This window comes from Bos indicus, chromosome 6 (genome assembly GCF_029378745.1).
Source record: "Bos indicus isolate NIAB-ARS_2022 breed Sahiwal x Tharparkar chromosome 6, NIAB-ARS_B.indTharparkar_mat_pri_1.0, whole genome shotgun sequence".
Lineage (NCBI taxonomy): Eukaryota > Metazoa > Chordata > Mammalia > Artiodactyla > Bovidae > Bos > Bos indicus.
The window spans coordinates 100,293,662-100,306,420 of NC_091765.1; the positions used below are offsets into that span (position 1 = coordinate 100,293,662).

Genomic DNA, 12,759 nt, shown 5'->3' on the forward strand with positions numbered 1-12,759 from the left:
TTCCGTCTCTTGTGTCTCCTGGAATGGCAGGTGGATTCTTTCCCAAAGCACCTTCTGGGAAGACTGGCTACCTGGCAATATAGGTATTAAGCATCAAGGGAGTTTTTCTTTAGGTTACTTAACACTACATTCATCCTTTTTTTCAGAGAAGGAAATGGCAAACCACTCCAGTACTCTTGCCTCGAGAATCCCGTGGATAGAGGAGCCTGGTGGGCTGCTGTCCATGGGGTTGCACAGAGTCGGACATGACTGAAGTGACTTAGCATGTATGTATGCACTGGAGAAGGAAATGGCAACCCACTCCAGTATTCTTGCCTGGAGAATCCCAGGAGCAGAAGAGCCTTGCAGGCTGCCGTCTATGGGGTTGCACAGAGTTGGACACGACTGAAGCGACTGAGCAGCAGCAGCAGCATCCTTTTTTACATTATCTTCCCTACCACTGAAAATATTCATCACAATTTTTTCAATCTTGGGATATGTCCCGAATACCCATTTCATCTCATCAATGATATCCTCCTTCTAGTTCATATTCTTCTTCAACAATTCATGAATTTTGCACATTTTGTGTCTTGGCACAAGGAAACAGATGCTTGTGGCTTCGACCTATGGGAGCTCTTTGTTCCAGTGAATCGGTTTCGGCATAATTTGTCTAATGCTGAGCTCTGTCACCGAGAGCAGTGCAGTTTCAGCTCTCTGGCACAAGAGCAGCTTGGGAAACAGATGCTTTAAGTCACTGATTTAGTAGCAAAGAATTGGCACTGCCACGGTCTTGTTTTTTTTAAGTACCATTCTCTTTTTAACAGAGATTCTAGGAAAGTATTCAGCTTCACTTAAAAAACACGCTCTCCCCGTTTATTTAAAGTCAGCATTATCCTCCACCTACTCATTTTTTTATTCTCTTTTTCTTTTTCTGTTTTTGTTCAGGAAGATTTAATTTCTAAACTTACTAAGGTAGATTTCTAAACGCTCATTACCAATAGGTATACTCCTCTTATGTTTCTCCCCGTATTCTTACTCTTTTCACTTGGAAAAAAAATCCATGATTTCTCCACTGTGTAATAGGGACTCCAAACTTAAGAATTTCATAAAACTTGCCTTCATTACACACAAAAAGTAGCCCAAATGTGAGGGTAAGAAACATAGATTCTAACTGTATATTCTAATTACAGGTCTTGTCAAATTATTTCTGAGTTGCCTGATATAAATTAGAACTTAAATTATGGATATGTATAGCTAGCTAGGAAGAAGTCCTTTATGCCTTTGGAAACTGAACTCTTTCTAATATTGACTATTATAGTGGTAAACTTTCAATCTTTTACAAAAATATTCTAATGCAAGAATTACATTTATTCTTCTCAAACGAGAAAAATACTGTAAACATCATAGAAATCTAAAACATGATATATATTAAGTAAAATGGGGTCTATCTTAACAGGCATTATATAACAATTAATTCTTACTAAGTCACTTAAGTATATCACAGGTATTAAATTACTTTTTAAATTTAGAGATTATGGTAATCTTATTAGATAATTATCAAATAAGACCTAACCATTTACAAAGATACGATAAAATGACATTTCAAGGTTTTGTTAATTTTTATGTTGCAGTTACTTTTAAGGCCTAAAGAAATTGCAATTTAACATTTCAATCTAAATTCTCATATACACCTAAGACTTATGTACCTCTTTGAGGAATATATATTTAAATATTTAAATTCTGAATCTGCTTTCCATCAGTTATCATCAGGTGTGTACAGGCACCGAGTAACGGGAATCGTGTCTGAATGACAGCTAGTATTTGCCACTGTTTTCCATGCAGAGTCTTGGTTACTATCTTATATTTTGTTTTCACTTCCTCTAACTCTGATTAGATACTGTTCAGCTATAGTTCTGTTTCATAATTCCTTCTTAATAATGAAAAAAACTATGCTTTTAGTTTTCCAAAATAAGTTTTCTTAGTTCTTCAACTCTTAAAATATTTAGAGAAGACTCTTGAAGCTTTAACATGCCAGACAAGTATCACAATTTCAAATTTTCCTTAGTACCTTAATCTCCACAAGCCATAAAACGAATACAATGTTGGTTTTCCCTTTTTGCCAAAAGAAAGAAAAAAAAAGTTTTGTCACAAGAAAAAAGATCCCCATAAACTGATGTAATCTGAGATGTTCTTGAGATATTCTAACTTTGAAAGTTACTATGCTGTGAAATAAAAAGATTTCTTTCAGCTTATGATTTTTACCACTGAGCAAATGTATGTATCCTGACTAGAATGGCAACCTGAAAATGTCAACACTGATCTTATTATTAGTATGAATGGCACTGGGAACCCTTGAGGGTAACATCAGATTGTAAGCTGGATTAGAATTCTCATGAATAAGATACAACTCAAGCTACAGCTGTCAATTCAGTGACAGTCTCCCCTTAGGTCAAAGGCAGGGCATCCTTACATGTAGCTGTCCTGCAAATGTTGACAAAATGTTTTTGATCTAAGGCCTTAAATACCTATCATACAGAATAAAATGCTACTTTTTCCTTTGTCAAACTGCTATTTATATAAATAGTAAAATCTGATAAATTTTTAAATATTTGTTCCTTTAATCTGTGAATTTCTATTCAAAGTTTTTTGTAAATTCTGGTTAATATTTAATGATGTAAATGTTTTTAAACCCAGCAATTTTTAAGCCTTCACCATGTATGACAGAGTCGTAAATGTGATTTATTTTTAACTAATTAAAACTATTTGGTAATTGAAACAATTGTTCTAACATTTAGTAGTTTTGTGAGATAGTGGGCACACATGAATCTTCCAACACAAATAATATCTTTTACACTATTTACTTTAACAACAGGAAAACACACTAGGTCAACTCAAACTGATTTTATAAATTCTTGAATTAAGGACTGCTCTTTAAAAAAATGGAAAAGAAAAGTTTTTAAGTATAAGTACATTGAACAATGCTAAATTCCTTTATGAATATTCATGAGCTAATAGAAGAAAATGAGTTGTAAACTCCAGTGTACATTTAAGAGAAAAAGGAAAATATAAGCCCATATACCTAATGAATATTACTATTAAAATATATTAAAACACTAAATTTGTATAGTACTAAATTATCAACAACTCTATTCAACTTTCAAAACATGAACCACAGAAACAAAATTGAACAGCACAGCAGAGCCTCAGGCTCATTTTTGAAAAGCCACAATGTGAGAATATTAATATAAGACCCAAGGACCAGTACTTGTTTATGAGGAAACAAGGCAAGGAAGAGAATCTGGTGCCAAGTGCACAGACTATGATCATTTTAAGTACAGGTTAAAAAATGGAATCTCAAATGAATCTTAACTACTTTTGTCAATCAACTGCTGGTTCTTTATGTGTATGTGCTCAGTTGCTCAGTCCTGTCTACTCTTTGCGACCCTAGCCAGCCAGTCATGTTCAACTCTTTGCGACCCTAGCCTGGATAAAGGTATGATAAAGTCCATCAGTCCACAAATGATGAAAGCAGGAGCTAGGGTAGGGTTTTTTGTTCACTTTTTCAAAGTTTAGCCAGTTCAGTCTTCATAACAGCATCACATTTCAGCTGGTTGAACTTGATTGAGAAAATATACATTTTCTCAGCCAAGGCTGGCATGTTCATTTTGGAGTAATACTAAAAACCAAAGAATGATCCCATGCACATTTAAAGTGAAAAGAAAAAGCAGAAAACTATCCTACCTAAAGACACACTACATCATCTTTTCTAAATTAATATTAATAAAATACATGTTTGCTCGAAAAGGCACATTTTAGTCTACAGTTGGATGACAAAATTCTACATGTCCTTCATATCTTCATAGCATTAACACACTTTACTCTCAAAAATATACTCAGCTGAAGCTGAAAATTTAAAAAACAAAGAACTCAAATAGAAAGGAAAAAAAAAATCAAAGTTATTCAACTGTTGCTGTTGTTTAGTGGCTAACTGGTGTCTGACTCTTTTGTGGCCCATGGACTGTAGCCTGCCAGGTTCCTCTGTCCACGGGATTTCCCAGGTAAGAATACTGGAGTGGGTTGCCATTTCCTTCTCCAGGGGATCCTCCTGACCCAGGGATTGAACCTGTGTCTTCTGCATTGGCAGGCGAGCTTTTTACCACTGAGCCATCAGGGAAGCTCCAAGTTATTCAATACAAAGCACGAAATCCACATTAATATATCATTAAGCACAGGAGAAAAAAAAAAAAAAAACCCAAGCAAACAAAGATGGACTGCTATTATTAGATCAGTACCTTTTCCTGGACAAAGCTGGAGTCCCCCAAGGAGAGGGAAGAGAAGACTCACTTGTCAGGCAAGGAGGGATCTGTTCTGCACGACTATAGACAACAAAACAGACAGGAGGGAGGTCAGAGAGGTTAGAGCAAAACACCAGGAGGGCAGCTGGTTAGTTTCACAAGCAATACCAGTAAAAGTGTAATAGGGAACAACCTTCATACTCAGCGGGAACAAGGAACAAGACTACAACACATGCACTGAGGGAAACAGAAAAGCATGCTTAAGGCAGATGCTTATCCATCAAGGTTAACATTTAACATATTTGTTAAACAGACTGCTGTGGGCCTTGGTTTTTTTTTTTTTTGGACAAAGCAAACTGAAAATAAGGTATGCTAACTAGGATAAGTTAGAAAACAAGGGAAAAGAGGTTGAACCGAAATATACAAATTTTAACTTTAATAACATTTTATTCCCTGAACACTACACTCTCCCATGTCTTCTATAAGTTAACAACATATAACAATAAATATGCATTTTTATTTTCAAGACAGGAAAAATTTGAAAACTTTTTTTTTACATTACCTGTATTTTCTATCTAAATATTAAGGCCTAAGAAATATTAAGAAACAAGAAACATCTCAGTAGGTAGGTCAGAGTTGATAATTTTACAGTTAGGGATATAACAGAGTTACTTGCTTTATTGACAGGGACATTATATTAACAGAAACAGTTCATTTGTTTTATGAGATAAAACTATGGTAACTGTTAAAAGTGATCATGCTTGGGGAAAATGAACAGCCCGATCACTCTTACATTATTTTCAAAGTGAGAACTTGATGGAAAACACACTCCTGAAAATAAGGGATTTAGATAAAGCAGGCTTACAATCTTAGAATCCTAGATTTCCCTCAGATTTTATCTTGATATATTGTAATCGTTCATTTATGTGTTTGAATTTTTGTACTGAAGCTAAAGGATGGACACAAACAGAGAAGCCTTGTGCTGAGCGGAACTCTCAACGCCTAGCATTGTCACGTGGCATGTGGTAGATGTACGTTAAGAAACTGTTTAATGAAGGAATAAGCAAATCAAACTCATAGACTCTTGAACTATCAGTATCTCCCAGGAAGACACATCACTTTTTGAGGATTATAAAATGTAGATTCTATGTTGAGACTACATCATCTGTCTGAAAATACATTAATCATAACCATGTTCTCCTCTTGATAATTAACATCAATTAAGTCTGGATGTACCTACTGTTCTTGAGGAAAAAGAGAACACAAGCAACACCACCATGAGAAGTAAACGTCATAGAAACTGTTCTATTAGGCGCACTGAGAGCTTAACTCTAACCCTGGTTTGACAAATATTACACAGATGTCCGTGCTGAAAAGCTTAACATCAGGGCAACAGTAATGTTCGCATATAAAGTGATAGATAAGTGAATGAGAGAGAAGATCCATATGCTTTCATTTTAACCTAAAATATAATTCAAGCCTTAATGTTGAAGTCATACATAACACATCCTTAAATTCAGAGTATGGCGCAGAGTCCTACCTGTCAAAAGAATCTGTGGCTACTCTGTAGAGATAAATAAAGAGTTTACTGCAGTGCCGCAGAGTGGGTGACACCGAGTCCATCGAGATGACGTCTTCCTCTAAAAGTCTTTGAAATGGCTGAGTATTTGAAGGGAAGACATTCATGGGGCTGATCTTTCTTAGGTCTGAGAAGCAGCCAAGAAATCGAACAGCGTCTGCCAGCTTCTCATACTGAATCTCTGTTTTGAAGAAGTGTGAGTTGGCTGGCTCATAACGCATCGCTGCAGTCAGTGTGCAGAACACGGTGTGGAGAAGTTCAAACACGTGGCCCTGGCTCACTTTCTCCCACCCGTTCTTGGGGGGCGCACTCAAAGACCTTTCCATAGCCACGAGCAAGGACGTAACGTACACAAAGCCTCCAACCTTCCTAAAGACTGTTCTGGAACGGTGACTTTCTCGAAGGACCGACAGGAGGGCCTACGGAGGACAAAAAACAACACAAACGTATAATTCAAATTAAAGAAAAAAAAAAACAAACCCATACGTGAATGGCCAAGGGGAATGCCATTCTGTGAATATCTGATAAGAGTATTTTTGTTATTTACCCAAAAAGCAATCTTATGAAGCATGTAAAATATTTTGCTAATTAAAAAATGCCGTATTATAAGCAGGAGAAAATTTTAGAAAGCACATCACATACTGCTTTTGATAGAATAATGGCTAACACCAAATCCTGGGTGAAAAAGCTTTTCCTATGTATTGGATGAATAAGGACATCAATGAAGTCATTTTTCATTTTTACAAAGTAATTTTGCTAAGTAGGTAAAATACATGTTCTAGTACAATATTACACAATCATGAAAACTTATGACTCTGTGTATACAAAATGATTTATTCTAGAAAGGATGAGAGAGATGATCAGGCAGCCAAGACCTGCAGTATTTCAATTCATATAAAATGACCATATCCTGATACTTTCAAAAAAGGAGTCACTTCATGGAGTTACTGGACATTCTTTTTGCAGAGTGAACTACAGCCAGAGGGTTGAAAGCATGTTCATCCCCAGAATAGTTACAAGGCCAAACAGGTAAGACAATCTTTTATAACTATCAGTAATCCTATGCATTGGACACTTACTATATGAAGTGCCATACTTTTAACTGTGTTCATTATTAAAAATAACACATTATAAAATAACTAACATTTTCTGGGGTACTTACTATGTACTGGTGGTGGTGGTTTAGTTACTAACTTTTCTGACTCTTTTCGACCCGAGGGACTGTAGCCCACCAGGCTCCTCTGTCCCTGGGATTTCCCAGGCAAAAACACTGGAGTGGGCTGCCATTCCCTCCTCCATGGGGTCTTCTTGATCCAGGGATTGAACTCATTTGTGTCTCTTGCATTGCAGGAGGATTCTTTACTGCTGTGCCACCAGGGAAGCCCTGTATTAGGTACTTCTTTAAGTGCTTTAATACTTTAGCTTACCTAACTTTCTAAATAATCTTATGCAACGGGCATTATTATTATCCACACTTCACGGATGAAAAATTGAGGCTTCAAGTGGTTAAATAATTTTCCAAAGACCACACAGTTTATAACATTTCCTAGGTGGTACAGTGGTAAAGAATCTGCCTGCCAACCAGGAGACACAAGAGAAGCGGGTTCGATCTCCACTCCAACATCCCATGGCAAAATCCGATGGACAGAGAAGCCTGGCCGGCTACAGTCCCTAGGGTCACAAAGAGTCGCATAGCTTATACAATGGCAGAGATAGGAGTTAAACTCAGGCAGTCTGATTCCTCTGATCATGCACTTAACCATGAAACTATACTGCCCCAGAAAGCAATTCGATATCTGTTTGCAGATACACAGGCTCCTTTTCCCTGTTTCAGCAACTGAAATATAATATCATTATTTAGGAACCTAATATTATTTAAGGCACAATTTAAATCTTCCCAGTTGTTACGTTTGAAAAGGTCATTTTATTTTTAACAGTATTTGAAAAAGGGAAAGACTAAATAGGCCTTTTTCAAGTACACTATTTTAGAAATTATGAGATTTCATTGTACATACCTATACTTAATTGGAGAAGGAAATGGCAACCCACTCCAGTGTTCTTACCTGGAGAATCCCATGGACAGAGGAGCCTGGTAGGCTACAGTCCATGGGGTAGCAAAGAGTCGGAAAAGACTAAGCAACTAACATGCATATTTTATTATTTTAAAAAATAATAATGTGCAATCTGTACATGTAAATAAAATATAGAAATACAGTGTGATCCTTCCGTTATTCAGCAACCAGTAAGTTTCCATTTTGTGTCTATATTTTCTCAAATTTAATAAACTATACTTGTAATACCAACTCATATTAACACACGACTTCATAACTTTTTGATATTTTTAAGCATCATATAACCTAGCCTGAAGGCTAAATGCAAGGGCTTAGAGTCAGAACCCTTGGGTAGAAATTCTACTCCAACATTAAAAAGCATTTCAGCATGGTCAGTTACTTAACCCTTCTACGCCAGTTTCCTCTTATGTAAAACCTAAACAATATTAATAACAACTTACTTCACAGGAAATACATGTAAAACTCTTAGCAAAGTGCCTAGCATAAAAGTTCATCAGCATCTTCAAATACACACTGGGAAAAACTGGACACGTGTTATTTTATATATGAGGAAGTATGAATTAAGAATCAAAGTATTATGTACAAAGTCATATCAATGGTTAGAATTATGATAGGGGTCAGAAAAACAGTGCTTATTAATCCTTAGACCAAAAATGGTCTATGTTACATTCTTTTGGATAAGTCCACCTCCTACTGCCTGAAAACTGCCATGCCTAGGCACTTTTGACATAATCACAGCATAATCTCAGTATCTGAAAATTTCAAATACCACATGTAAGCTAATATCCTTTTTAAGTCAATAATTAATGATAATGCAGTGAATACCAAAGTTAAAAGGAGCTGTAGGTCCTAGGGGGTTCATTAGACAGAATCATCAGCTATATATTACTCACATTTGCAAAAATCTAATGCTTAAACTTCAAATTTGTACATTAGCAGAATTATAAAATACGACATCTCATGGAATTTTGGCCTTGTTTCCAAATAATTACAAACTAAATCACATAGGTCTGTAGTTTTGTCAACCGAATGGAGGCACTGAAAAGCAATGGATATCAACTTGAGAAAACTCCTGGAAATAGTGGAGGACAGGGAAGCCTGGCGTGCTGCCATCCATGGGGTCGCAGAGCTGGACACAAATTCATGTCTGAACCACAACAACAAAGAGAAGCAATTCTGAGTGGAGCAAAAACGGAAACTGAAACTGGAATCCCAAATCTTGCTCTGTCTTCCAACACAACTTTATTCCCTTAAAGTGGTGGAATGCTGGAGCCAGCTCATATTGGTCATAAGAGCCAACTGTTTTCTTTTTGGAATATTGCCTACCAGTTGTTTAAAAACATAACCATAATTAAAAATTAAGTTCTATAAATTAAAAACTGAATAAATTGTTTTAAAACCAAAAGTAGCAAATACTCAGAACTCAGTACTTATGATTTTCTGCATTTTATTATTTGTGCTCTTGAGATGCTATACCATGGGGTGGTAATGTACATCTCTTCTCAAGCCACATTCATTAACACATCAGTTGCCTTAAATAGGTCACAGCAGGAGTCCTCACTCCATGGGAATCAGTAAATGCTGCCCACCAGGACCCTTCTGTTGCCTTCCTCCAGCCTGAGGGAGGCAGTTATTACCATGTACTAGAACAACTGCTGCTGCTGCTGCTGCTGCTGCTGCTGCTGCTAAGTCGCTTCAGTCGTGTCCGACTCTGTGTGACCCCATAGACGGCAGCCCACCAGGCTCCCCCGTCCCTGGGATTCTCCAGGCAAGAACACTGGAGTGGGTTGCCATTTCCTTCTCCAATGCATGAAAGTGAAAAGTGAAAGTGAAGTTGCTCAGTCGTGTCCGACTCTTAGCGACCCCATGGACTGCGGCGGCCCACCAGGCTTCTCTGTCCATGGGATTTTCCAGGCAAGAGTGCTAGAGTGGGGTGCCATTGCCTTACTAGAACAACACTGCTTTACAATTACAGATCAGCCAGTTGCCTCTATCTACCAATATTTTACAAATCGAACTATAATGGTACCAAGAAAGGAGGAAAATGTATGCTTAAAAACTTGGCAACCTTAACAGCTTTTGAGGGCACTTGTATTTTCCCAGGCGATCCCTTCAAATACACAGATTTTCCCCAATATTGATAAGCATGTAGATTTCCTCCTTGTCTAAGAGATAAATTAATCATGCTTGAAAACTAAAATGCATATTCAAAACTGTCATACTCAAAACAGAATAAAACATACAATAGCACAAAGATAAAAACCACAAACTTTTCATTACTGATGAGAAGCATAAAGCAAAAGTTTAATAAAAGAAATGTATGATTGTAGAAGGCAGCTATACTTCCTGTCATGTCTGTGGCAGGAAAAGAGCAGGGGTCTCAGGAGAGGAAGTCAGAAGGAAAAGAGACAGTGGGCATTCCAAGGGCTCTTGGAGGCCAGGTTAGAGACACTGGCTTTTCTTCAGCTATTATTGACATTATTTTACTTTTGTATAGTTAAATTCATTTATTTTTAATTGAATGGTAATTGCTCTACAATATTGTGTTGGTTTCTGCCAAACATCAACATGAGTCAGTCATAGGTGTATCTATGTCCCTTCCCTCTTGAACCTAACTCACATCTCCCTTCGCATCCCTCCTCTCTGAGTGGTTACAGAGCCCTGGTTTGAGTTTCCTGAGTCACACAGCAAATTCTCACTGGCTATCTATTTTACATATGGTAATGTATATGTTTCCATGTTACTCTCGCCATATATTATACCCTCTACATCCTCCCCCACCCCAACTGCATCCATAAGTCTGTTCCGTGTCTCCTTTGCTGCCCTGCAAATAGGTTCATCAGTACTGTATTTCTAGATTCCATAAATATGTGTTAATACATGATATTTATTTTTCTCTTTCTGACTTCACTCTGTATAATAGGCTCTGGCTTCATCTACCTCATTAGAATTGACTCATATGCATTCCTTTTTTTCTAACTGAATAATATTCCATTGTATATATGTACCACAGCTTCTTTATCCATTCATCTGTCCTAATTTTTTAAGGAATCTGCATACTGTCTTTCATAGTGGCTATATCATCAATTTACATTCCCACCAACAGTGCAAGAGGATTTCTTTCTCTCCACACCTCCTCCATCATTTCTTGTTTGTAGATTTTTTGATGATGGCCAGTATTCTTGCCTGGAAAATCCCATGGATGGAGGACCTGGTAGGCTATAGTCCATGGGGTCGCAAAGATTGGACACGACTGAGTGACTTCACTTTCACTTTCATTCTCACCCATGTCAGGTGATATCTCACTCTAATTTTGATTTGCATTTCTTTAGTAATGAGTGATATTAAGCATCTTTCCATGTGTTTATTACCCACTTATACGTCTTCCTTGGACAAATGTCTGCTTAGGTCTTCGGCCCACTGTATGATTGGATTGTTTGTTATTCTGATATTGAGTTGTAAGAGCTGCTTGTGTATTTTGGAAATTAATCCTTTGTCAGTTGCTTCTTTTGCTATTATTTCCTCCCATTCTGAAGTTTATCTTTTCACTTTGTTTATAGTTTTCTCTGTTGTGCAAAAGCTTTTAAGTTTAATTAGGTCCTACTTGTTTATTTTTGTTTTTATTTCCATTCCTCTGGGAGGTGGGTCATAGAATATATTGCTGTGATTTATGTCATTGAGTGTTCTGCCTATGTTTTCCTCTAAGAGTTTTATAGTTTCTGGTCTTACATTTAGGTCTTTAATCCATTTTGAGTTTTATCTTTGTGTTTGGTGTTAGAAAGTGTTCTAATTTCATTCTTTTACATGTAGCTGCCCACTTTTCCCAGCAGCACGTAATGACGAGACTATCTTTGACTCATTACATGTTCTTGCCTCCTCCTCTGTCATATTTTGACATAATTTTAGACTTGAAGAAAAATCACAAGGACAGTTCATAATAGTTCTCAGTCATTTAACAGTCGTCACAGATTTTAGTAGTGAAAATTGTTAAGAACACACTTCTCAAACTTACTCTGAGGATGTCGGTCTTGAGCTGCAGCTCTGTGGGTGGGGCCGAGTGCATGAGTCCCAGAAGCGTGCCCATGTCATCGTCCCCATTGGGAGACAGCACCAACTGCTGGATCATCATCAGGGCATGCTGCCGACACTGTGGGTACCTCACTATATTATGCGCACATCTTGCGCCTCCAAATTCTCGGAAAATTCCTTGGAGGAGGGAGACAAAACAACAACACAGGTTAACTTAAAACATTCTAAGTCAGACGAACTCAAATCTGATTCATGTGTAGAAAGAGTAACTTAAAAGAAGGCACATAAAACCTACCCAGCAATTTTACCGCTTAAAGTAAAATACAAAATCTCCTTTTAAATTTACAATTACAGTACAAAACTGTGCGATGTCAGCAAAGGCATATACCAATTTCCTCTAGGCTTCCTTTATGCAAGAATGCCCTGATACGTTCCACATGCCCAATTTCTCCAAATCTCAACCATTCAGAAATTTCGTAGGTGGTTACCAAAATGACCAGTATTTTTATGCAGAGGCTTTACCAAGCGATACTTGAAATCAGTTTAGTAAAAGGCTTTTAGATGAACAATATTGCAAATAAATGAGATTTAAACTGAAAACAAGGCTTCCAAAACAGTAGCAAGAAAAAAGGGAATAAGTTATTCTTACAGTGAGAAAAAATTATAAGGAATCAAACGTTTTAAGTTGGTAGAGGACAAAAAAACAACAAACTCATAATATTGTAAATCAACTGTACTCCAATAAAAATGTTAAAAAAGAGATAAAGGTGGCTGAGCCCCTATTCATTAAAAAAAAATAATAAAC

General features: G+C 37.0%; 1 protein-coding gene across 7 annotated transcripts in view; it reads right to left on the minus strand.

Moving 5' to 3' along the window:
• Nucleotides 1–12,759, minus strand: part of WDFY3 (WD repeat and FYVE domain containing 3) — a 283,525-nt gene that overhangs the window by 128,268 nt on the left and 142,498 nt on the right. For 6 of the 7 annotated variants that reach the window (XM_070791719.1, XM_070791718.1, XM_019963046.2 and 3 more), the window contains 3 exons: nucleotides 11,938–12,131; nucleotides 5,815–6,272; nucleotides 4,272–4,355 (listed from right to left, as the gene is read on the minus strand). In XM_070791719.1, coding sequence (XP_070647820.1) covers nucleotides 4,272–4,355; nucleotides 5,815–6,272; nucleotides 11,938–12,131 — 736 coding nt within the window. The remainder of the gene's footprint in view (nucleotides 1–4,271; nucleotides 4,356–5,814; nucleotides 6,273–11,937; nucleotides 12,132–12,759) is intronic. The other variant, XM_019963045.2, reaches the window with a different exon arrangement.